Below are 26,168 nucleotides of genomic sequence, written 5' to 3' on the forward strand. Positions count from 1 at the left end.
ACCGCTGACAGGTGCGGCGCGAACGCGACACATGCTGGGAAACAAAAGTGAGACATTGGTGGAAGGTGAAAATGGAAAACTTTCCAGATGCCAGGTGGAAAATGATATTAAAGCTGTCAAAATAAGTCACAACAAAGACTGGGTTTTCTCCTAGACTAACAGGAGTCATGTTCTGGAGAAGAATGGAGGTTTCAGCTACAAGGCAGAGTGTCATAAATGGAACAATTATGAACATTGGAGGTTAAATTTGAACCTATTTGTTTTAGGATTTTATGCTTTGGTCTCTTTGTTTTTCATTTTTCTTTTTCAAGTGCACTGCAGCATTCCTGATTTACTCTACAGTGTGTGGACAGGTCAAAAATGTGTAAATAAATCCCACTGTCATTGCTTCACATAGTTATCTATTCTGGGCCTAATTCCAAGCCCTGTTAAATTGATGGCAATCCTTCCATTGGCATCGGAGGACTGCAGTTTAGAACCTGTGATGGAGGTGCAAAGCATCACCAGGGAGGATGGATAAACAGCCTCTGCAGTCATCCAAAGTGAGTTTCTGAAACACAGCAAGGGAAGCAAACCTTGAACTACATTCAAGGTCAAATATGCTTTATGTACTTGGTAATGGAGCTTTTTAAAAAATCAGCTCCACCTAACACACATTAAACATCTTAAATATTATAAAAGACATTATTCAGATTTAAGACTGACAATCTGAACAGATAACTCAGTATTTTACTTTAAAAAATCAGCTGCACTGTTTATACTTGGGTGGAAAACCACAGATCAGAACAAAGTTTGCTGTGTTTCCTTAGTGCAGCCAAGGAAATTTACTCTGCTGATTGAGGATTTTACTTGTCCATGTATTCACTTTCATGCACTGGTAGATTCTTATCAGTAATTTATCTGCAATTTTGTGGCTGAATTTTGTTTCTTTATGTAATGTTACTTTAGCACAAGAAAATCTGCATACATTAAATTCCTTTTGCTCCTTATGAAATACTCCTAACAAACAATAATTCATTTTGAACATTTACCCCCCAAAGTATAATTATGACTTAAAATATAAAATACATCTCTATTCTTTCATGATAGACTTTTCATGAGGGCTGTTGATGTGTTAGAAGGAACCAGACTCCCAGAGGAGTGGGTAGAAGCTTGATTGCAGCTAGAGATAGACAATGCAGCAGCAGCAGCAGTAACTGGAGACTGTTCACACAACATACCATAATGGCCATTATGGAGCTGTTAACCTCTGGTGTGTCAAAACCTACCCAGAAACTGGCTGAATTCGTAGATTGCTGATCCAAGTGTTCCTTTAAATTCAGCAAAAAATGAACTGAAGGGCTATTCTGCATTTGAGCTATAAATCCTTGGAAATATTGGTTAATAGTGGAAATAATGACAGACCTTTACTGTAGCTGCGTGGATGGTGCTGGTATTAATAATGCAGAAGTGCAAGGCAGGACAGCTCTTAGAAGTTGATGACTGCTGAAGTGCAGAAAACCTCATTAAAACAAGCTAAAGGATGGTGTACTATTATAACAACTTTTTTCCTACAGTGCCCTTCTACTATCATAATTGCACAGTATACAGAGCAACTTGAAAAGATTTAGAAATGTGTAAGAAGTAAAATCTCTGGCCACAGTTACTGGCAGCCTAATTATGTGAATATATTGTGTACTCTGCATCCTGTTCTTTAGTTTTGAGAGCCCGTGGATTTGTGGATGATGAATAATGTGGTGTCTAACCAAAATATCAGCACTAAATTGCTGGAATAGATATTCAGCCTTAAATAATTGCTTTGGATTTGTGCTGATTCCAAGCAGTAGAATAGTTATGACTAACCTGCAGTTGTTAAATGTAAACATGTTGTATTATTTTTCCATTTAAGATTTTACAAAACTGTGGATAGGAGTGGCTGTTGTCAAGGGTGTTTATGAGATTTTCAGTTGATGACTCTGAGGATGAGGTCTAATCACCCCACCTCATCTGAGGGTAGTGGTGTGGGCTGCTGTTTGTGCTACAGAGATTTCACAAATGCCAGTTGTACTGGGTTACTTCCACAGACAAGGAAAGCCACCACTTTGTTTGGGGCTTTGATTCGTGTTTGATAATTCAGTTTAACAGGATCCAGACCACACTGGGCTGCAGTCCCTGTGCATTATACTGCACCCTGCAATGCACAGAGCTAATATTTAGAGGTAAAGCTCCAAATCTGTCATCTGCACTGACATATAATAGAGTATTCAAAGTAAGTGGGTTTTACAGAATGTTTGATGGCTGGAAATTACTAGTCTAGAAGGGTACACAAGATTAAATGTTAAGTCACTCAAACTGTGCAAGTTTACCTCAAAGACATTTTCACAATGCCTTTGGAGAAAGAAGTATTTCAACTTGTTCTCACTGAATAACCAATCCTGGCCTAAGGTAGAGTGTAACGATGCTTATACATCGCTCCACTGCCTCTGCAAAGCCACTTGAGCCAATTTTGTACAACACTTGTGCGGCGGCAGCATCAGGCGGCCCTTCAGCGGCACTCCAGCGCCGAGCTCCCGGCTGGAGGCTTTCTGTCACAGAAACACAGCAAGTGCTTCAGATATTCCCCAAGCAGAGAAACCAATTGAGCTCAGCCCCGCGGTCCCCAGCCAAGTGGGAGCAGAAGGTTAAGGGCCTACAATTAAGGCCCAGAGATCTTCATCATCTCAGAGGGCGAGAAAACGGCAGCTGCTCCGACAGGACTTGCTCCTTGTATGGGGCCGAGGAGCACCGGGCACCTGGAGCACTGGGCGGGAAACCTCCACGGGTTCGGGGCTTTGTGTTTTGGAGGGAATTAACAGGTGAGAAGCAGCCATATTTGAGTCTAGCTAATGCAAGAAGTATCACAACCTGGTTAACTGGTATATGACAAAGAAGGCATTACAATTAGCCCGCAAAAGTCCTAAATTTGTTAAAAAAACAGAGCATACTTCTCATTTCCTTTTAAAAGGACTGAAATGAAATTTTAAATATTTTCTTTAAAAAATAAAGATACATGTTTCTGTGTTCTCAGTGCTGCAATTTCAAAACGATCCTCTGAAATTTTATATAAAATTTTGAAGAGAGAGGGCATAATTTTAGTAATTATTCTTACTTAATTGTAACTTACCAGTTAGGCTGCTGTATGCCAAATGCGAATTTTGTCCATCACATGTAAGATTAAAAATCAGAACGAATTAGTGGCTTGCATTTTTTTGACTGCTCAGTTGATTTGCCTTTAATTGAAAAAGTTGTAAAACATATTCTTTTTTTAAATAGATTGACAGAGATAATGATGCCATTGCGTTTGAAAATAACATCCAGCAACTGAGTCCATCTGAAGAGGAGGAAGGAAAGGAAGTTTTTTCCACTGTTGGGGAAACAAAGAGTCAGAGCTGCAAAGGGGATGATGATTTGTCAGACTCTTTCAATGAAAGTAAAGAGCAGGAATATCCATCTGCATCAGAGCAAACAGTTGTAAGAAATCTCAAGAATCTAAAATTTGAGGCTTGTGCTCCACAACAGGAAAAAGGTAAAAAGTTAATAATCTTTGTAGTTAATTTTTAAATAAGGCACGTTAAGTAAGATTTTGAACTGAGGTTGAAGTTTTGCATTAAATATTCACAGTGGCAATTGTTTAGATTAGGTTAAGTAACATTCTGAGGAAATTTGGAAGAAGAAATAATACCTTCAGCTCTAAGTGCTCAAAGATCTTGTTCAGGCTGATGTCATCTGCCTTGTGTTCAGGAGAGACATTTTGGATGGCATTTAGAAATTAATGGTCTTTTGAACAGTGCGTGGTATTTGAAACCTCCAGGGAGATTTCAAAGTTAACATTGTATAAGTACCCTTGAATAAACCTAGTAATTTATTTAGTGTCTTGATCCACTCATTCAGCCTCAAAATGTGCTTGTTTGAGGGTGTATGGTTGAGCTTAGAGTGGTTCCACATTGCTAGCAGAGGGTGGTGGGCACTTATCAATCAATACCTGTTAGCAAAGCCTTTCCCAAAGCCTAAATAAGAGTAACAGAAAATGGCTGATTTAAGATGTTAGAAACATAAAATTATGTTACAGAAGTTAAGGACTGACTCAGAAGAGAACAGATAAGCATCTGTTTCCCTAGAAACTGTGTGTGTACTGTAAAAATTGGATGTCATCAATGATGTTGAGTCTGTAAATGTGTGTGTTGGATCTGGAAGTTAAGGTATCTTGGCTGGGGCTCTCTGTAGATACTGCACAAATTGTTAATGTCCCTTGTTTCAGTTACAGCCTTTATAGGAAGCACATTTGAGCAGTTTTAACAAAGCTAACAATGTTCCTTTGTGTGGGCATGAATCCACAATGAAGAAATGACAATAAAGTGGTTTTGTTTGCTTTTACTGAAGTGAAGTGTTATCTGCACATCTCTGTGTGGTATAAAGCAATGTATGAAATGCATTTTGGTCTCAGCATGAAAATCATTACAGAGAGCACACTTGGGAGCTGAGACAACTGTTCTGGAAAGACTCTTCAAATATGACGTATTTGCCATTTCACAGTTTCAGATCTTCTTCATAACTAAAAGTGTTGCACATTTAATCTTCACTTGTTACTCTCAAAAGAAATTTATCACTCTTGTGCCCCGAACTTTAATCTATGACTTCTCCAGAGAACTGACTTTTTCCCCTCAAATTCAACCCAGTGATTTTAAAGAGGCTTTCACATCATGATTTTTTTGTATGCACTTTACAGATTCAGGAGCACCAGAAAGCTGGGAATAGCTTAACCTGCCATTTCCAAATCTTTGCATAAATTTAATTAGTGCTAATTACATAGTTGTTATCAAGAAGTTTGTTGCACAGGTTGTAAGTCTTAGAGATGGTACTTAGAGAGGAAATCTCATCTTGTCTTGGTGGTGAGGGCAAGGGTAGGAGTTAGGTTTCCTGGGATTAGATTCTAAACTGTATCACCAGCAATTAACACAAATTTGGGGGCAAATCACTTAAGTCTTAATGAATCCTTTGATGTAGAAGTTCGAAGTAGTTTTACCCAGACTAGAGGGACTCTTTAGAAATTGGTACCATTTTTTGAAAAAGTAAAGTCACTATTTTGTGGCATGTACGGCGTAAATGTGTCTTTGTTCCAACAGGAGAAAAGAAAAGTTTCAACTGTTTTTACTGCACATTCACCTCAGCAAGTTATGGAGTCTTAGGCGTCATTTGAAAACCCATTCGGATGAGAAACGGCACGCGTGTCACCTCTGCCCGGAGGCTTCCATACAGCAGCTCTGCTGCATAGCCACGTCAACACACACACAGGTACCCAAGGCTTGAAAACACTGTCTTACATACTGGCTTCAAAACTGAATGAGCAGGCAAGTGGCTCTGCCTTAGAGCTGTGTTCTGTGATCATTTTATGCTCAGAAATTCCTCTGATTATCTGTGGCGTTGTGCACTGAAAAGACACGGTCTGTAGTTAGGAACCCTGTGTGTGTGTGTGTTTATTTTTTAAGTACCATTGTAACAATTCTTGTCAGCTGAACAGTGACTTCAGCTGTGCTTCATTCCTACATGCAGAATAGAATTTCCTGTGATGTTTTCATTTAGCTATATAAACATATGAAGCAAAGTGATAAATTGTGTTTATAATAAACTTACTGTGTACACATATATGGAAGAAATTCTCTACTGGGAGGGTCGTGATGCACTGGCACGGGCTGCCCAGAGAAGCTGTGGCTTCCCCATCCCTGGAAGTGTCCAAGGCCAGGTTGACCCAGGCTTGGAGCAACCTGGCACAGTGGAAGGTGTCCCTGCCCATGGCAGGGGGTAGAAGAAAATGAGCTTTAAGGTGCCTTCCAACCCAAATCATTCCATGATTTATTGTATGTAAAAAATCAGAATATCGGAAACGGTTTTATTAAAAGATTTTGCATGCTGATGTAAGGCAGACAAATCACATTGCTGTGGTGCTGAATAAAAGTCTCATATGTATTGTTGCAGGGAACAAACCCCATAAATGCAGTGAGTGTGACACAGCCTTTGTGACCCAAGGGGAACTTGCAGGACACAGGAGGTACAAGCACACTTTGGAGAAGCCTTTCAAGTGCACAATATGTGAATACTCCCATGTAGAAGTAAGTACAGCCTTACTGAATCTTTTGGGAGGGTGTGAAGGTTTTCACATGCCAGGAATTTAATGTACATACAATTTTTGCCCAGATTTTTTAACCGTGAGAAGTCCAGGCTCTGCTGATGGCCTTGGACACACTGATGGATTGTGTTTATCTGTTATGGTGCTGCAGTGTTACTGCAAGGTGGCTGATGGCTACAACTTTGTGGCGCCATGCATTTATTTCATTACATTTCATTTCATTACATTACATTTCATTACATTGCATTACATTTCATTTGTGTGCACATCTTTTCATCCCCATCATCCTGCAAAAAAGGAACAAGTAACCTGAGTTCCTGGAACCCTTATTTGTCCATGCAGTATTTGCAAATGTGTTGCTCCAAATTAATATTCATACAATTATTTAGTTTAAGAACTAGTTGCATTATAAGAGCTTTTTCTCTTTTTTTAATGCTAAAATTGGTGCTAGACAACGTGTTTGTGTGATTTTGGTCCTACAAAAGCATTTTTGGTCCTCATTTCCACTACATTCCATGTACTGTAGGACAATACTAGCTAATGTCTAAAAGGAAGTTCATGTATTGTGTTTATATATTTGATGATGTATGGGTTTTTTGCAGTTCTAGAATTTTCTTCATTAGGAATAAAATACCTTAGTGTCTGCTTAAGAGTGCACTGGATCATTGTCACAGTTTAGTGGATGTTCAATATCTGAATTTGTGCTGTGTCCAGATCTAAAGCTGTAAGCAATCCTGAACTTTATTCCATGCACCTTATCTTAATAATTAGATTTTTGATGGCTTGCATCTTTAAAAAGCCTGACAGCTGATACTAAATTACCCTCTTCTTTCCCTTGTTTCAGTAAGGAGCTATTCAGCATTCACTGCTGTTACAGAACCCACATTCTTGTGAGCTTTACCTGAATGAAGAAAGCTGAAAGAGCTCTCCAGCACTGCCATGCAGATTATTTGACTTTTGTGTATCAAAGGTTGGCAGTTATGTTTAATTTTATTTAAATGAATAGTAGTGTAGATTTGAAGGCATCTAGCAGTGAATTCATTAATAGTGTTCATAAATGGAGGAACTGAACATTTGATAACTCCTAATCACATACCTATAATATTTATGTAGAACATATCAGAAAAAACAGCATTAAAAAGTAGAATTGAATTAAACTTTGTGACTAAGGTGCTTCATTGGGACTTGAAGGTGAATAGACTCTGGATAATGAGTTTGGTCTTTCATTTATTTTCCTGAATGTTTTCAAAGAATTTTATGCTTGGTATATCCAAGTAGCCTGGCAGTAGTAGATATCCTCTTTTTAAAACTTTATCTTTTTTGTTCTTATTATAAAATTTGCCATTTTTCTAATGTGGGCACTAAATATGAAAGTAAGATAATATGAGGAAAGAGTGCAGAAGTGTCCTAAAGCCACAACAGGCTGATTGTGCAGGGGAAACCACGTATGTGAGAGTGCCAATTCTGGGATTAATACAAAGTTTAAAATTGCAGTAGGTGCAGCATGTCAAATTGCTTATATTTTAATTAAATGTATCTCTAATGTAGATGTTGCTTTAGGCAATCTCTCATTTCTGTCTGAGGCCAGCAGGATGAGACGCCGCGTTCGCTCGCACACGGGAGCGCGGCCCTACCCCTGCCCCCTGTGCAGCAGCAAAGATGCCTACAAGCTGAGAAGGCTCATGCTAACTCACACAGGTGGGATTCTGGGCTAGTGATCACGTCCAGGGCCTCCACTCCTTAATATTTATAGAGCAATCTTAATTCAGGCTCAAAATTAGCCCTTTTTGAATTTGTGATTTGGAGTAAAAACGTGTTCTCTTTCAGTGTTCTGGATTTGGCAGTTGGAAGCCCAGTAGTTAGTCTTGCTGCTTCTCCTAAACTTCTTCTCTATTAGAGAAAGATTTCATTTTCTGTGGATCAAGTTGTCACTTTTATTTCTCAATTAGCTGATTTTACATGGAGAGGTATCTATGAGAGATTTTTAACTATGTGTTCAGAACATGCATATTGTTGAGACCCCAGATTGCCAGCAACTAATTTGGTCAACAAAGAATTAAATTGCTTTAATATTGGAAGCAGTGTGTTCTTGTCACAGCTCTGTACCATGCAAGTCATCTCAGGGGCAGTGGGTATCAATCCTGTACTTCAGGGTTTAACTTGGCTCAGTTATGATATGTAATTTGTGCTCTGATTAATGTTTTAGGTTGAATCAGAGTGTGACAGCGTGGTTTGAATCAAATTTTCCAAATATCCCCACTTGTCACGCATTGCTTCATATCTTGAGACAGTTTGGTGCAATTAAACTGAATTATTTTTTTATGAGAGTCAACCACAAGAGTCCAACTGGAAGAGTTCAAGGGTGTTACCCACTCCTGGCAGGGGCTTCTTCCACAGAACCAGTCTGGAGCTGGTTCAAAGCTGTGCCAGTTGCCGGTGTTGATGTAATTTTTAATGGTACTCACACCTGATGTGGCTTTTTGGAGAGGAAAGGCAAGAAAATAATTTCCTAATTTCCCTTCCCACCATTATCAATGGCTGATGGTGTGTCACTCTTATCATGATGTTTTACTGCTGTTGACTTTCTCTCCTTGCATATTTGAAGATAATTCTGCATTTTTGTACATGAAGTATTCAAGGAAGAATAGATGACAATTTAAAATAGCTCCTAATTCCTAGTTTAGAATTATATGAAAGGCTTTATGCTTCAACAGTTTGACTTGTGGACTCAGAAAACCAAGATTTTGTGTTGCAATCAGTTGCATAAACTTCTGGAGACTTGTTTGGCCTTTTGTGCACTGTCAACTAATATTAACTTTTGGTTGATCTGGAGACTGTTGCTGTTAGGACATGAATGTTGAATTCTGTGGGAATTTGAATTTATATTAAATAAGTAGAGTTTCTAAGCATATCTTATTTTAATTTCTTTTTAATAGGTGAAAAACGCTATGAATGTTATGTTTGCCAGGCCAGATTCACTCAGAGTGGTACCATGAAAATCCATGTGTTACAGAAACGTGGAGAAAATGTGCCAAAACACCAATGTCCACATTGTAGTACTTTCCTTTCTCGAAAAAGTGATTTGGGTGAGTCTAAAAGAAAACACTGACAGCATAATGTAGAGATATGTAGAGGTGAAATCTCTAATTTTCACAAAATTTCACCAAATATGTTATAGCTGATTTCATATTATCACAGAATATTTTAAGTAAAATGTATTTGTAAAATTTACAGGTAAATACCTCCTGCAAGGAGATGTGGTGACATCTTGTGGTTGATGTTTTAATTTTTGTTTAAAATGCAAAGTAGCAAATATTTAGCTTTTTCTGTTTTATTATTTGCTTGATACCTGTGGCACTGTGACCCTCTGATTTTTCAGAAGAAGTGTTGGTGGCAGTAGAGCTGACCAGTAAGAAAAAAACCTATATATAATTTTAAGTTTCCAGAAGTACATGAAAATTCTGTGTTGAAACTGGATTTTTTGAAGTATTTGATTTGTTAAATGATTTCCACTGAAATCAGTAAGATTCAGGTTTATAACTGCTTGATTTCTTTGGGAAGTTACATCTTGCTGCAGCTTTTGTTTAATCTTAAACTTATTTGTCTATTTTACCCCGCTGCCGAGGGCATGGAAGGTTCTTTGGCGTTTTCCTCTACAAGATTTGCATTACTCAGGGCTATACACAACCCAGCTCCTGTTCAAAACTCCGAAAATAAAGACCATGCCATTAAAACGAGTTGTTTTGAACAATTGTCCAGGTGTCCAGCTGAGGAATCTGCACTCCTACATGGAAGAGGCAGTGAAGTGCAGGGGCTGAGAGCTTCCCACGAGCTCTACACCTTCCTGCAGCACAGGAGGGCTCACAGGAGTGAGAGCAGCTTCAGGTGTGCTCAGGGCAGCTGCACATGCAGCCAGGTATTTATTTCAGTTCCTGGGAAAATACTGCTCGCTCTGGTGGTGGTCTTGACACACACAGAGTTTGGGGTTATAGTTACCTTAAGAAAAATAAATCAAAACTTCTGTGACTGCAGTCCGACTAAAATAGGGTAATGGTTCTTATTTCTGGGGTAAATCTTTCACAAATTGAAATTGATATGCTGGAAGGACGAGTCTGTCTTCTTGATAAATCTTTTGTATGTGGACTGCTTAGAAGTATAAAGTCAGAGCAGTCACTTTTAGGGATGTTGTGATAAAGAACAAAATGTAGCATTTGAGCCTGAAATGTGATTTTCAGTGGTGATGCAGAATAAATTCAGCCTGAACTGAAAAGTTTATTTTAAAGAGTACTTTTAGGATAGCTAGAACCTGTTCAGCAAGGAAAGTAAGAAATTATTATTCACTTCAAAACCATATGCAATGAGAACATATTCTCATTTTGGCTTAACTGTGCACACTTTAAAGTAAATGTGACCCTTTTTCCACATACAGATTTTACATGTGAAACTTTATTGCTTCTCCAGGAAGCAGAAAATGATTTATTTTATACCCACCAAATGGCAATGTTCTTTTAAAGCAGAATTTTAATATATATTCTGGAAAATCTTCAGGAGTTTTATGGAAGTTGGTAACTAAGTCAGTCTTCCACTTAGTGTTCCAGAATTTGTCTGTCAGAACTATATTTGCTTTGTGTCTGTTAAATTGCTTACACAGATTAAGAATTGATTGATATATTTGTTCTTCATTATGCTAACAGACTAATATGTGTAAGCACGCTGAAAATCTTGGATTGGTGAAGGCAAAAACTGCTACACCCAGAAAAGGAAGCAAAAGCAAAAATAAAATCCATGAGAACCTGAAGCGTGCTAAGCCAGAAGGTAATCAGTGACTAAGTTAGGATTTAATCATGTAAATTAGAATCAAGACTAAAAGGCTAAGGCATTGAATCTTCCCTGCTGCTTAATTGCTGTTTTACAGTGAAGCTAATAATGGAAGAATACTTGAGAATAGGCTTTATTGTGGGTCAGAAATTCTTGTCATGTGAGTTGGGGCTCTGTACAGGTACCATCCTGGGCTGTTCCCTGCTCCTAACCTCCCTTCCTAGCAATGCTTTCAGATGACCTTTGTGGAGCAAGAGACAAGAATGGAGATACACCTTAGGCCTAGGTGTCCCTAAACCTCACCCTTTGTATCAGATTGTATCTGCACTGAGAGAAAATTGGATGTGGTGAGAGGAAGAAATGTTGGAGCTTTTCTGAATCTAATGAATATATATCAGCAGCTGAGTTTACATTAGCATTGACACTTCTGTTTTCACTGGTGAGGCTGTAATGGTATGGTTAGAGAGAAGTGTTACAGCTGCAGTGTTTATGTTTTTGCAGTAATTAGATTTTGCTGCTTATTAATGTTTTCCTACATGCAAACAATTTCTTTTTGATATCTTGTAAATACCTTCATCTGAAAGCTTGATTTTCTAGGGCTGTGATAATGTATCTTCAGATGTTGTTCATGCAAATGTTCGGTTCATTAATTGACTCACACAAAACCTAGAAATTTCTGTGCTGTTCCAGAAGGTTTTTCCCCAAAACTGACATTTGCATGTATTTATATATCACTGTCCACTTGTACAACTTGAAGGGGCCTGTGGGATCCTCAGTGTGGCTTTGCAGATGATGTCTTGTGAGACTGGGGCTGTCAGTGATTTGCTGTTGCTAATACTTAAAAAAGAAAAAACATGCCTATGATAATTAAATTTCCAGTTAAAAAATGCTTAGTTTTCCTCTGATGAGAATACCAAACTCAGTAACACGGCTTGTAATGTAATATTCAACAGAAGATAAATTCATTCCCCAAGTAAAGTGCAAGATAAAAGATGTGCTTTAGTTACATATTGGCAGCATTTTCTCCACTAAATTAAGTTGCATACTTGTTAAATTTATTGAAATATTTACTTGTCTTTCTGGTTAATCATCACAATATTTAATTTTTTTTTTCAAAGTTGCCCTGAAATTATTCCCAGATGACTCTACTGTGAAAAATGAACATTGTGCCAGTGAGATTGTTCCTGTTTTAGATAGGACAGAAACAGCAACTGCAAGGGAACACAGAGCAGAAGCAACTCATGGAATGGATCCTCAGAGTGATGGACAAATAATGCACAAACAGACTGGTCATCCTTGTTCTCAGCAGTTGGAACTCAAACTGTGGAACTACCTCCAGTTAGAAAGGTGGAAAAGATGCTGGTTGGAAGCTGTCGAAGCCCTTCTGTGCTCATGTTTCTTCTTGCTGCAGTTTCTACTGTGTGACCTAAATACCATTGCAAATTGTGAAAGTTAGAGGCAACTTTCACCTGGTTTATTACATACAGGTAATAACAGAATGGCAAAAATCAGCTAATTTCAGGGTTATTTATTAAAGAATAGATTGCTTGTTTCCCCTTACGTTTGTTTTTTTCCAGCTTTACTCACAGAATTGCAGACTGATCTGAGGCAAGTTTATCCCTCAGTATCACTGAATTTCAGTGCTTATACTTTGCTGAGGTAAGCACATGAAAGGCAATGATTTTTTAGTACAAGGTACATTTACTAAATCTCCTTTCTGCAAACACTTTCGTTTCTAATCGAATTCATGATGCAATAGAATGCATGGCACAATTTTGTGGAAAAGCACCATTTTTTATGCCTCATACTTGCTGGTCATTAGAAACTAACCTTTTGTCTGAGTTTTTCTCAGCTCACTTAGCTGGGGAAACAGAACTGCATGGCAAAAATGAAGCAGGAGCAGGGTGGCAGAGAAGTGTGGAAGACCCCATATTCTGGGAATGTGAAACCTTCTGTGACCTTAAGCTGACTCTTTTTTGAGTGCAGGTGGGATCTGTTTTCTTTAACCAGCCTTGCAAGTGTTCCCATATAAGTTCTTGATCTCCCATTTAGCGCCAGATCCACACCACACCCAATTAATTAGATCTTCAATAAAGCACAACTGTGTTATTTAGGAAAGTTCATGTTTATAGTACACTTAAAAATCAGAAAATAATTTAACTGTCAAATACAATTCTCTGACTTTCCTTAGGTTATAGGAACTACTGGATTTAACTCTTAACAATTACTAGAGTCCTTACAGTAAGTACTATTAATTTTTATGATTCACTACAATGATCACAATTGCCATTTATGCACTGTTCAGACATTTTTTGTCATTTATAATTAATACTTGGAAGCCTCATAAAATCTTAAATACTTTTTAAATATTCATTTTTAATGCTGCTATTCTTATGTTACATTTCATTATAAATAAGCGCCAGCATAACTAACAAATATTAATAATATTAGGTCATGTAACAACTGAATTTAATTGGAATGCCAAACCCTCATCCCAATTTCAAGATTAACATCTGTGTTTAACTTCATTATGGTGTGGAATTTGACCAGTATGAGATGGTTTGGGTTTGGAGGTTGGGCAGGCTGTGGTTGCAGGTTCTGCTGATGTGGGCAGGGACAGAGGATTCCTGCGCTGTGCACCCCAGGTGAGCTGCAGGCTCACTGCAACTGCAACTTTTAACTTTTTTGCTTTGAAAAGTGAAACAATGAAACTTTAAGTTTTTGCCAGTTAGTTTATTAACATAGCACTTTATCCTGTACTTGGTGACATGTCTACATGCCCGTTCTAGGGTAAATTCTTTAATTCAGCAGCTGTTCTGTGACCCAGAGCAGTGCCAGGAGCTTTGTCCCCAGTATCTCTGTGCTCAGTGAGCAGATAAAGGATGATGTTGGGATTAGCAGGAGATAATTTCAGTCTTAAATAAATAATCCCATTTATTGAGACCACACCAAAGGCCTCACCAAGACCTTCATCAGTCATCTCAGTCAAACACATGAACAGGAATTGCCACTTTGGTAACAGAAACCTCCTTCAGTTTTGTAGCAAACCCTGAAAAGTCAGAGGGCTTGAATTCATTTCGATTCCTTATTGATTCTGTCCCTCCATTACAGATCTGTTACTTCAGTGTTCATAAAGTTTCGTATTGATTGCTCTGTGTCTGCTTTCATGCTGGTAACATTTCAGGAAGTTCATTTGTTCTTACAAGTGACAGGACTTAAGAATACTTTTGTTCATTATAATTGCTTAAATAATATTGTTAACTTTATTCTTGTTGAGCTGTTTCCATTTGTGTTATAAATTCTAAGCAGCAGATTGCTTGGTTAAAATTAATTTTAGAAGTTGTTTAAATTCCTTGATCAATTTGCTGAATATATATTGTTCATTTGAATTGTTAATAACAAAGCTGACTCATTCTGTGCTGACATCTAAAAATCAGACTACATAGAGTGGAATGTGAATGTAATAATAAAAGATATTTTTATCTCTGAACTTTCAAATTATTATTTCAGTAGTTAGAAGCTATGAATGTGTCATTTTGGAAATCAAGAAAGAATGCTTTGACCTCCTCAGGAGCCATTCCTAGTGGCCTTATGCTTTTTAACAGCGGTGATTGTTCTTCATGATTAAGAGTTTGCATAACTATGCAAATGCAAATATTTGCATCGCTATTCTGATTTATATTTTACAAAGATAATTTGATTTCATTATATTACATATTTTGGACTGGTAGATATGTATTAATATCTTTTAAAGCAATGCATATTCTGAACAGATGCCAAATTTAAAATATTTTAATTTACTAATTGTGGAGGAGTTGTTAAATACACAGGAATCATTCATGTCTGAAACAGATAATACTGGAGTGTTCTGTAACATTATGTAACAGTGTTCTGAGATAATTCAATTATTTGGGAAAGAACAGGAAACTTGCATTCTGAGTTTCCTCTGCAAGCTGAAATTGTCTATGCTTTAAATAGTTAATGTGTGAGGAAATACAGTTTTGCACAGACCCAGCAGATAAAATGCAGAGAAAGAGTAAAACCAGGCCTTTGGATACATTTTTTACAATTTAGGCTCTGTAATAAAACAGACATGACACAGGAGTAGCTTCAATGACACCAAAATGTGACGTGACCTTGTGGAAGTGATGTGTCAATTAGAATGAGCTGCATCCTGAAATTTGGAAGAATTGACCTCAAAAGAATCCTGGACAAAAGAAGACGGAGCCAAGACTGGAAGTCGGCTCTGGTGTTCCTGCAGGAGCTCCTGCCGGAGCTCAGGGGCAGTCCTGGTTTGGGATCGGCCATTCCTGGCCGTGCTCATTCCCGGTGGGGATCTGGGATCGGTCATTCCTGGCTGTGGTCATTCCTGGTGTTGGATGTGGGATCGGTCATTCCCAGCTGTGGTCATTCCCGGTGTTGGATCTGCTCTCGGTCATTCCCGGCCGTGGTCATTCCCGGTGTTGGATGTGGAATCGGTCATTCCCAGCCACGGTCATTCCCGGTGTTGGATGTGGAATCTGTCATTCCCAGCCACGGTCACTCCCGGTGTTGGATGTGGGATCGGTCATTCCCGGCCGCGGTCATTCCCGGTGTTGGATCTGACAGTGGTCATTCCCGGCCGCGGTCATTCCCGGTGTTGGATCTGCTCTCGGTCATTCCCGGTGTTGGATCTGGTCTCGGTCATTCCCGGCCGCGGTCATTCCCGGTGTTGGATCTGGTCTCGGTCATTCCCGGCCGTGGTCATTCCCGGTGTTGGATGTGGAATCGGTCATTCCCAGCCGCGGTCATTCCCGGTGTTGGATCTGCTCTCGGTCATTCCCGGTGTTGGATCTGGTCTCTGTCATTCCCGGCCGTGGTCACTCCCGGTGTTGGATCTGGTCTCGGTCATTCCCGGTGTTGGATCTGGTATCGGTCATTCCCGGCCGCGGTCATTCCCGGTGTTGGATCTGACAGTGGTCTTTCCCGGCCGTGGTCATTCCCGGTGTTGGATCTGCTCTCGGTCATTCCCGGTGTTGGATCTGGTATCGGTCATTCCCGGCCGCGGTCATTCCCGGTGTTGGATCTGGTATCGGTCACTCCCGGTGTTGGATGTGGGATCGGTCATTCCCGGCCGCGGTCATTCCCGGTGTTGGATCTGGTATGGGTCATTCCCGGCCGCAGTCATTCCCGGTGTTGGATCTGCTCTCGGTCATTCCCGGTGTTGGATGTGGGATCGGTCATTCCCGGCCGCGGTCATTCCCGGTGTTGGATCTGGTCTCGGTCACTCCCGGTGTTGGATGTGGGATCGGTCATTCCCGGCCGCGGTCATTCCCGGCGCTGCCCGCAGGTGGCAGCACGGGGCCGCGGGAGCTCCGGGGGAGCCGCTCCCAGGTTCTGGAATTGCTGCCTCAGTTTCCCTCGGCCCTTCCCTCCATCGCTTTGGCCGTGTCCCGGCGATACAAAAAGAGCTTTTTCTTTCCTTTAGCAGGTTCCTAAGTCCTAATGTCGCTACCAAGTGTTGTCACCGCATCCAGTAGAGAGGGAGGGGAGTTTGCTGCTGCCTTGTGTTCTGCTGAAGCCCAGCTGGGATGGGCTTGGGCTGCCTTGTTGTGCCTGGAACTGGAATTTTCTCCCGGTGGGACTGACAGAGGCTGAGCTGGTCCCTGCACGTTCAGGGACTGACAGCCCCGCTCGTGCCTTCGCTGTGTTTGTGTTTCCCTTTGGCTGAGCTGGCTCCATGGGAGGTCAGGTCCCTGGCACCAGTGCAAGGCAGGTGCAGGGAGCCTGCACTAGGGCATGTTAATGTATTTTCTGTTGCTGATAAATCTTTTTAATATATCAAGAAAGTTAATGTTTGTTGATAATTTAAGCAGCTTATCTAAGAACTCTTTACTTAAAAGAGATGTTAGGGTTTTTAACAAGCAACACATTTGTTAGGTGAATTTTAAAAAGTCCTTTAAGGTGAGGTGAAGTGGGCACAGGCCATGAGGAGTGACCTGGCCCTTTGATAAAGGAGGAGCTTGTCAAGTCCAGTAGATTTCTTTTATATGTTCTCCAAGGTAAGGGTTGACACGATGTGGAAATGGTGCACAGTCAGCATCACCACGAGGACTGGGACTCCTCATGCTGTGATGTAACATTTTACCATGAGATGGTCTTTACTCACTGTCTGAGCATTATTCTTGTACGCTATACAAGGAAATGATGGATTTCCAGCTGATTTCCATTTTTGTGACTGTTCCAAGAAATTTTCTTGAATTGTCATCTTAACGTTCCTGCCATCCTCTCCTTTGTATCCAAACTAGTCTCTTTCCTGTCTTTCAAATCTTTTTTGCTGACTGCTGAGTCTGGATCAGGGAAACTTGTCTGCTGTCTGTCGGCACATTCCTGGAGATCCTTGCCATGATTATTTTTTTGTTAGTTACATGAATTTGGTTATTTAACAATCTCACAACTATACTGCAAAGATAACTGACAAAAAATTAACAGATGGGAGTTTAATTGTTGTTGTGAGGAAGCCTCTCTGTCTCTCAGCCATAGCTGTGTTGTCTCCATTGTACAGATGAGAAAGATGACACACAGAACAAAATGAATCTCTGATTTAATCCTCTTGCTTTCAGGAGCAATGAAACCCACAGTGTGCTCTGCTCATTACTACTTCAATCTCACTGAACCAGAAATAGAAACCTGGGGAGCTGCAACATGTGCTGATTAAGTTACATTAGCAGAAGGTGGTGAGCAAATAGGCAAGGACCTAAAGACATAAAGCTAGTGCTGTTAATCACTTCCAGAGACATTAAAATCAGAATATTAAAGCTGAAATAACATTTATAACTTCTTAAAGGTCAGTGCTTAAGCTGATAGGAAGGCACTGTGGCAGCATGGCTAACAGCCATGGGCACGAGTGGAGTGCAGCATCCTGGACAAGCAATCTGCTGGTAATTGGAAGGTCCAAAAAGGAGACACAGACTCTGAAATCTCAAGGCCTTTCTAAAGTAGGAAGAGTGAAATGAAAATCATCTTCCTTTGATACAAACCTTAGGGGCCCCTTTTGCAGAATGCAAGCTGACTCCTAATGGGTGACTGAATTCTGGCTGACAGGATTGGGTATGGCTCTAGCAGTAACTTCCACTCCCTTTAAAATCTCGGGTTTGTTTTGCTTAAGAAACTGGATGTGCATTTGAAAGCAATTTGCATTAATAAAGTATGTCTTCAGGCAAACATCATTCCCTGTTTTAAACAGCTTTTAAACTTTTAAACAGCCCAACTATTGTTTGAAGACAGTGGCAGAAACAGCTGGGCTCTGTCTGGCGTTAGGGGTGTGAGCATTACAAAATGGGAAAGCATTTTTGGACAGTTTTGGTTCAATCTGTTTTCACTTTGAATTGGCACTTGACAATGAAGAATTTAGTTTCTATCTCCTTTGGTAGCTGACTGTTTGAGTTGCCTCTCTAAATTGTCTTATTTTTAACTTTTGGGGTTGTTTTTTTTTTTGCTCCCAAATTGGACTATTATTGGTTCTATCCCTGCTCTGCCACATAACATTTGCAGCTAATGGGAGGAATGCAAAGAAGTGGTACTGCTGATTGCTTTGATAAGAAAGAGACTTGCTTTTATTACCAACTAATTAAATGGTAGGTAGCAGCTAATGGTGATTATAATTAAGCCTGGAACTGACATCCTTTTTCTGGAAGAGCTGTAAGCTGAGAGAACTAAGCTCAAGTTCCTTTATGGCAAAGGTGATTTTTTGTTCTGTTACAGGATCAGCTGTTTCACTGCAAAGTGAAAGCTGTGAAGCTGTTTATAGTTGCTACTTGCCAATCCCATTTTAAATGTCCTGCTGCTTGAAGGGAGTTGTTTATCCTTTCACCATTTAGCTTTACTGACTGTGAATTGAAATTGTTTAGTTTTACACGAGCTGTACCCTCCAGGCCATGTCCTCTGACAAAACTTATGCAGTTTTGCTCCAGTAAAACTTGTGGGATAATAAATGTCATAATAGTGTTAGGGTAAGACTGTGCTCCATTTTTGCAGAGGTGTAAGTTTATAGTAAATACAGATAGATAGTAAATTCATTCTAGTTGGATGCAAAGTGAGACAGCTGTGTCTTCTTTTGGGCCAAACTTCCAAGAAGTGAAGCAAAACCAACAAACCCCACCTTTTAACATGAGGCAATGCACCTGTACTTTGGACACAAAGGGATATTTTTCTGTTTCCTCCCAATGCCTGTGAGGGCTGCAGGAGTGTGCAGGGTGCTGTGGTTGGTCCTGCCAGGGCTGCAGGAGTGTGCAGGGTGCTGTGGTTGGTCCTGCCAGGGCTGCAGGAGTGTGCAGGGTGCTGTGGTTGGTCCTGCCAGGGCTGCAGGAGTGTGCAGGGTGCTGTGGTTGGTCCTGCCAGGGCTGCAGGAGTGTGCAGGGTGCTGTGGTTGGTCCTGCCAGGGCTGCAGGAGTGTGCAGGGTGCTGTGGTTGGTCCTGCCAGGGCTGCAGGAGTGTGCAGGGTGCTGTGGTTGGTCCTGCCAGGGATGCAGGAGTGTGCAGGGTGCTGTGGTTGGTCTCCTGCCAGGGATGCAGGAGTGTGCAGGGTGCTGTGGTTGGTCCTGCCAGGGCTGCAGGAGTGTGCAGGGTGCTGTGGTTGGTCCTGCCAGGGATGCAGGAGGGCACCGAGGGCTGAGCCTCAGGGGTTCCTCCCTCTCAGCAGCAGCAGCTGATGGTGGAACAATAAAACTGCTGTCCCCATCTGTGATGGAGCCTGACAGTTCGTAGGGGATGAGTCAAGGGTCGCTGATGAGAAGATCCATCCAGATAATTGCTGTAATTGCACCCTGAGGATGCAGCTCCTCTCACAGAGCATCAGGCAGTGGCTGCTGGTCAATCTGTACTCGGCAGTGAACTTCATCCTGTGCCTTCAATCAAAAAAGTTCCTTCATCAGATAAAAATGGAGAAAGCGGTTTTGATTTTTTTTTCCTCCTGTTGGCAGGTGATTAGGAAATAGTTGCATTGTGAAACAGGGAAGTAATTGTGATTTAAACATTAAATTACCATTTAGTGTTAAACCCTTTGATGAATACACAAGCTGTTGTTACTTCACAACAAATATCAATAAGCAGCATGGATGAGTATACATAATTCATAATATTTAACTTGAAAGTGCATTTTTTTCTTACAGTGATTGATTCATTTTTCTAGAGTTTGTCCAGTGACTTCATCACAATTTAATACAAAAAGCTTTTCTGTTGGAGAGTGAACAGTAACAGAACACAAGCAACAGTCCTGACACAAAATTAGCTTTGTTCATACCCCTTCACAAGGCCCAGAAATCCAAAAACTTTGTGGTTGCATTGCTGAATGGAACTAGGGAAATAACACCATTATCAATGTGTTTAATATTAAATAATTAATGATGTTTAATAACATCATTATCACAGTCAGCCCTTAGTACTTAGGACTTTATTATATGAAGAATAAGAAATATTCAACAGAGGTTGTGCTCAGTAAGAAGGAATAGAAAAGGCAGGAACTACCTCAAACACAACAATCAGATTGTGTTTTTTACCTCAAATTGTTTGAATGTTGTGTATAACACACAACACTTCCTATTTTAACAGACTGTTTCTTTGCCCATAGGGGAATTTTTCATTTACCAGAGAGGCCCAAGGGATGGGAAGCAAAATGTTTGTTTTTGCAAGAAGCTGCAGAGTTTGTTTTCTGTCAAAGCTCCACAAAGGATCGGGATTACCCAGCCACTGGTGGGGAAGGTGAGTGAGCACCCAGGCTGTTTCTGAGCAGCATTTTCACTCCCCTCTCAGGCTCTGCGTGCCCCGTCTCACTTTCTGTGGTTCCAGGAGCTGACAGAATGAAGAAGTGCCGGGTAACCAGCACTGCTCTGAACAAAGGCTGGTTCCTCTCTGATGCTCTCTGGGGCAGGTTCAGGCAGGTTCCTTTGGACCCACACTGACACAAAGGCAGGGCCAGGAGAACATTTTCTGGAAGCTGCTTTGGTGGTTTGGAATCTGCTGTTATTTCCTCCTTCCTGGATTTTTCTGTATCGACTCCAAGGGAGTGTGATGGGGAAGAGCTGTCTCTAAACTACGCCCCAGTGTGGGGGTAGCAACAAAGCTTTGCTCTCCTCTTACAATTTATCCAGTCAGGTTTCCTTTTTGTTCAGTGAAATTGCTGGGGTTTTCCACACTGATGAAAGCTGTGCTGTCAGAGACATAATGGTTTTACATCATATACCTCTCCTGCAAGTATTAATTTAAACTTGTCTTTACTATCATGAAATAAGTAGGTAGTAGCATGGTCTTGTGCCAACACAAATTAGTACATTTATAATTAGATTAGTACAAATTGTTTATAGGTTTCAGACTCCACTTAGCCCAGTAGAATATGCATGCAGTCTGAAAAGTTGCTTTCTTTGGTGGAAATTCCTTTGAGATAACAAAAGTGTGGCTCAGAATAGAATTTTGCGTGTTTTACATTAGTTAATAACAGCTATAATCTGATACTATGGTCATTTGGTTTATGCCTTTTGCCACTTATTCATCAAAACAGAAAACAATATTTTGTGCCTTCCAGAGATCTTGGTATTTATCTATGATTCATTCGGTGCCTATAATTGAAATATACTCTTGAATTTCCCCTGAAGCTCGTGCTCGTGGGAAACCAACAGGCTTACACCAAACATATCTGTCACTACTAAAAGCTATTTGATAAGAGACTTGGGAAAAAAATCTTCTTAAAATACAGCAAAAGAGAACTGCAAAAAGCAGAGTTCTTGAGTCAACTGCTGCACAGGAGCTCTCTCAGCTATTTTTGCTGGGAGTGCTTTGGGTAGAAGACAAACATGGTCAAATTAGCTAAAATGCTGGAAGTTCAGTCAAGGATACTGCCTTAAATAGTTCACCCAGAAAGGCTTTCTTAGGGCAGCCCCTTCAGAATTCCAATGGCAGCTGCAATTTCTAATAAGTAAATATTAAATATAGTAATTTTTCTGTGAATTTGTTTTAGGAGGGATTATTGGAATGTTTCGAGGTCACATTCAGCCCTCCTAACTATGAAATACTCACTAGGAAAAATATATATCTGAGAGTAGACCTTGATTAATATTGTTGTTTTCCTATTCTTGACTTTATTTTTTTGCCATTCATGGCTATAGGTCAGAGCTGGAGGAAAAAAAGTATCGTAACAAGATGCTAAAATTTAAAGGAAAATGTGTTCACTGTCAACCTCCTTTTACTGTGCAGTGGTTTTTACTTCTTGCCAAATATCTGCTATTTGACCTCTCTGGGCTATGCTAATATTGACCTAAAGAGCACAGGAGATTATCTTTCGATGTAGGAATAAATTCAATATTTACTCATAAATATTTTTCATAGAGCCATAGAATACCAGGTTGGAAAGGACTCCAGGGATCCTATGACTGAACCCTTCTAGGCAAAATCACAGCCTTGATAGGATGGCCCAGCTGAATCTTAGAATTGTCCAGCACTGGGGAGTCCCCTGGGGAAATTTCTGTAAAATATATTCCCTGTAAAAAGGGAATTTCCATCTTCTTTGTAGCCTGGAACATGGTGAGGAAGTCTCCCTAAGCCTTTATTTTCTCAAGGCTCAACAACCCCAGTTCTCTCAACCTTTCCTTGTGGGGCATCTTCCCAGTTCTTTGATCATCTTTGAGGTCCTTCCCTGGACTATCTCCACCCTCTCCACATCTTTTTTATGCATAGCAGGGACCAAAACTGACCCCAGTGTTCCAGGTGAGGCCTGACAAGTGCTGCATTGGGTGGAGTGGTGATGATTTGATCTCTGCTGGTGATGCCCTTGCTGGAGCAGCCCAGCATCTGTGGGCTCTCTGCCACAGCAGCTCCCTGGTCTCTCAAACTGAGTTTTTGGCCCCCTTTCCACAGGAAATGGGTCAATTTTCTGTCTTATCCCTGCTCTCACACGCGCCTTTGGTGCTGCACCACCGCGTACACACCTGGCACTGCAGACATCCATCCCCCTTGATCATCCCCTTCTCTCATCTCAATTCCCTTCAGCTGCCACCAAAGCTTTGTGGAAGCTGCAGTCCCTCCCCAAACCCCGTATGTGTGGCTGTGACCCCACAATCTGTTAGCGAACATTTGCAAGTGCAGAGCAGCTCCTGAGCATGTGGGTGGAGGGTGGCTGTACTCATCCCACTGCCAGGGAAGATTCAATCCCAAATGCCAGAAGAAGGAATAGCAGACTGCATCACTGTGGGCTATGGTGGTCTCAGCAAAGGGTTAACAGGGGCTGTGCACAGCCAGCCCTCACTGCCTCTGCTGAAGGAACATTAATTATAGAGAGCCAGAAGGATTCAGAGCTAAAAAGCCTAAAAAGCCTGAGTAGTATTTAAAACCAAGACAGTCAAATAACCGGTTGGATTTGATCTCTAATAAATTACTGTGTTCTGATGGTGAAATTCAGCAAGAGGGTGACAGTCGGATGGGGAGGTTGGCAGCAAAAGTTTTAAAAATAAATAGTCTTAAATGGCAGGAAATTACAGCAAGCAGCTCCTTGGAGTTATTTTTCTGCACGCATTGTGTGTCTGAGGAGGCAGGCAGCCTGCTGGCAAGCTTTTGACCTTTTGTGTGAGAAATAAAATATGCAGGTGCAGTAGGGGGAGTGCACAACGGGGGACAGTGACTTTCAGCTGTGAGTTTGAGCTCTGGGGGCCCTGCAGGGCAGCCAGGACTGCTCCAGATCAGCTCCAGTAAACCTGAGAGAAGCACAGGGAGAGGCTGTGGCTGGAAAGGATGGCAGAATTTGTGTGTTTCCTACAAATATCCTTGTACTCCAAATCTGTAAAATGATCCTGCTGAGAACTGATCTGCTTCTCCTATTGCCCTGTTTATATTTCAGTCTGGAGTAACTCTTGGAGCAGTTGAGTTTAGTTTGGTGGCATTGCTGCACCACGCTCTAGCTCCCATTTCCTTGGCTGAAAGGAAATCCACACCTGCATGGCAGGGATTTCCTCCCATTGTGATTATATTCCAAATTCCTAAACCCTCTAAGTAAATAAGAATGAGAAGTGATAATTTTAAATGTAATGGAGGTGCTGCAGATAAAAAGGTGGCAGCAATGCTGGGAATGTCAACTCTGCAGTGGCTGGAGGAGCAAATCCTCTCAGTTCTCCCTCTGCAACACAAGTGATGAATCCTGGATCTCTGTGGCAAAAGGAGTTGCTCCACTGCCATATCCAGTGTTTACCAGGTCAGTGTTCCTACAGACAAAACTGAGGAGTTCCAGTCATTCAGTTCCCACAGTTTACTGTTGCTGTTACTGCTCCAATGTTTGTCAGTTGTTTGGGCATGAAAATCACCATTTTTTGCTGTGGGAAAAACCCCCACACTGTCCCAAGCACTTCCCCATCTTTATAAATCACAGAGGATCTTACACTGAGGATTATGAATCCAAAGTTTTATCTACTGATAGATCACATTTAGAACCAATTTTTAGCTCCGTGTTCTTATCAAAATATTGTTTTAAAAAAATGAATGGATATATTCTTGGAAGATTAAATAACCTCCACAGAGAAATTTGTATCTGTGTAGGTTTTACAACTAAACCCAGTTCTAACTATTATCTGCTGGTGGCACCATTACACCAGAGGAATTTATTATCTAAGTCTTAAATGAAAAACTGCTATGGACTGCACCTCTCAATCTGATTTAATGGCTTTTTTTTTTACATTTCTTCATAGTTTGGTGTCAGTTAAACCAGTCATTTTGTTGCCATGGGGTCTTTGTGGGTGAGTTTTAAAGAAATGAGCTTCATAAGGAGCCTAATGGTGATGTACCAGGGGAGAAAATTGTCTGACAGTGTCACCTAAAGTAAGTGATCCTTTGTGCAATCACGCCCTGGTTCTTTTCTCTGCATCAGAGGCAATTTCATATTGAGTATTATTTCCCTCCCCCTTTTTTTTGGCTTCAGAAATCTTGGCTAAAAAAAAAAAGCCAACTTAGATCATATTTCATCCTTCAGATGCTGAGGATTAATCTTTAACATTGATTTTTCTAATTATAAGTGGGGAGGAACAGTTACATTAGTTTTTTGTCTGTGGGGTAACCACACAGACAAGCCCATTTTTTTTAGTTGGCAGCTAAATACAGCTTATTTTGTTTTCTTCAACCTTATATTGTCCTAATCTTTCATGTAATTTCCTAGACCTGTCCATTATTGATATATATTGCTACACAGCTGTGTGAGCCACTTATATACCACAGAACATAGTGAGTGCAGTTTGATTTTTCCTGTGGCTAGGGGAGCAATCACTTCCAACAGTATTTTTCCACACAGATTTCTACTTTAGTTCTTAGCTTAAAGTTATGAAGATTGAAAATTTTGAGTAGTTACCTAAATTAAACTTTGTCCTCCCTGGGAGACACAAGCACTTCTAATTAAATGTAAAATTGATTCTATTAATTCTGTGTTTCTTGCAAGGAATTGATTGCTGCATTCTTTACTCAAAAATAGGAGAATCACACACTTAAGTCCATTGTGAATACCTTTATCCATGGCCCATGGTCCTGTAAAATTCAGTTTAAAAATCCTCTTTTAAAACCTGGTACTTTTCTCTTTTTCCCAATTTAGTAAACACAAATTCCCCCCCATATTTCCCTCTCCCTCCCCTGGATAATGTTGCTTTATATCTGAGCAGAAGTAATTTGTACAAGACACATTACTTATAGGACAGTGCCTAAAAATACATCCAAAGGTCAGTGCACAGCAGACAGAAGGCAGCACTTGTTCCAGCTCCTTGCACTGAGAACCACAGCTCTTTGTTAATATTAATTGTGCATAATTTAAACACTGCCTGCTTTAAAAATACATTGCACAAACAGGCAGCAGTGAGCACTTTGTGAGCCCTGGGATTGGGTAACGGGGGTCAGCTCTTCACTTTGATGGTTTTAGACATAAGTGTCTGAAATTTGCTGCTCTTATTGGCTCCCAGGTTTGTGAATTGTGCATCTGCTTCCAGGAAAGTGGGGTGTATTTCCAAAAATACAGGTGAAATTGAGAATAGTAGCAAAGATGTATAAAGTGTCGAGATTCAGAGCTGGTGATTTGCACAAACATTCACCGCGAGTGTGCTTCTAACAGCAAGTGTGTACAGAGAACGTGGGGAAAGCTCTGCTGGGAGAGCCAGGGCAGATTCCCTCCGGGCTCAGGAGGGGCTGAGCTGCTGCCGGGAGCTGGAGCAGGGTC

The 26,168-nt window shown here is 40.7% G+C and overlaps 1 protein-coding gene across 1 annotated transcript; it reads left to right on the plus strand.

The window, feature by feature from the left end:
• The first annotated feature begins 512 nt into the window (after positions 1-512).
• CTCFL (CCCTC-binding factor like) lies at positions 513-12,385 on the plus strand. Its single transcript, XM_066561877.1, is given in 13 exon segments — positions 513-542; positions 3,292-3,544; positions 5,142-5,183; positions 5,186-5,254; positions 5,257-5,310; positions 5,992-6,125; positions 7,726-7,840; positions 9,079-9,228; positions 9,902-9,967; positions 9,970-10,058; positions 10,837-10,957; positions 12,079-12,219; positions 12,372-12,385. Coding segments are annotated over 13 exon segments (1,278 nt in total).
• The last annotated feature ends 13,783 nt before the right edge of the window (positions 12,386-26,168 follow it).

This window comes from Molothrus aeneus, chromosome 17 (assembly GCF_037042795.1).
Source record: "Molothrus aeneus isolate 106 chromosome 17, BPBGC_Maene_1.0, whole genome shotgun sequence".
In the NCBI taxonomy this organism is placed as follows: domain Eukaryota; kingdom Metazoa; phylum Chordata; class Aves; order Passeriformes; family Icteridae; genus Molothrus; species Molothrus aeneus.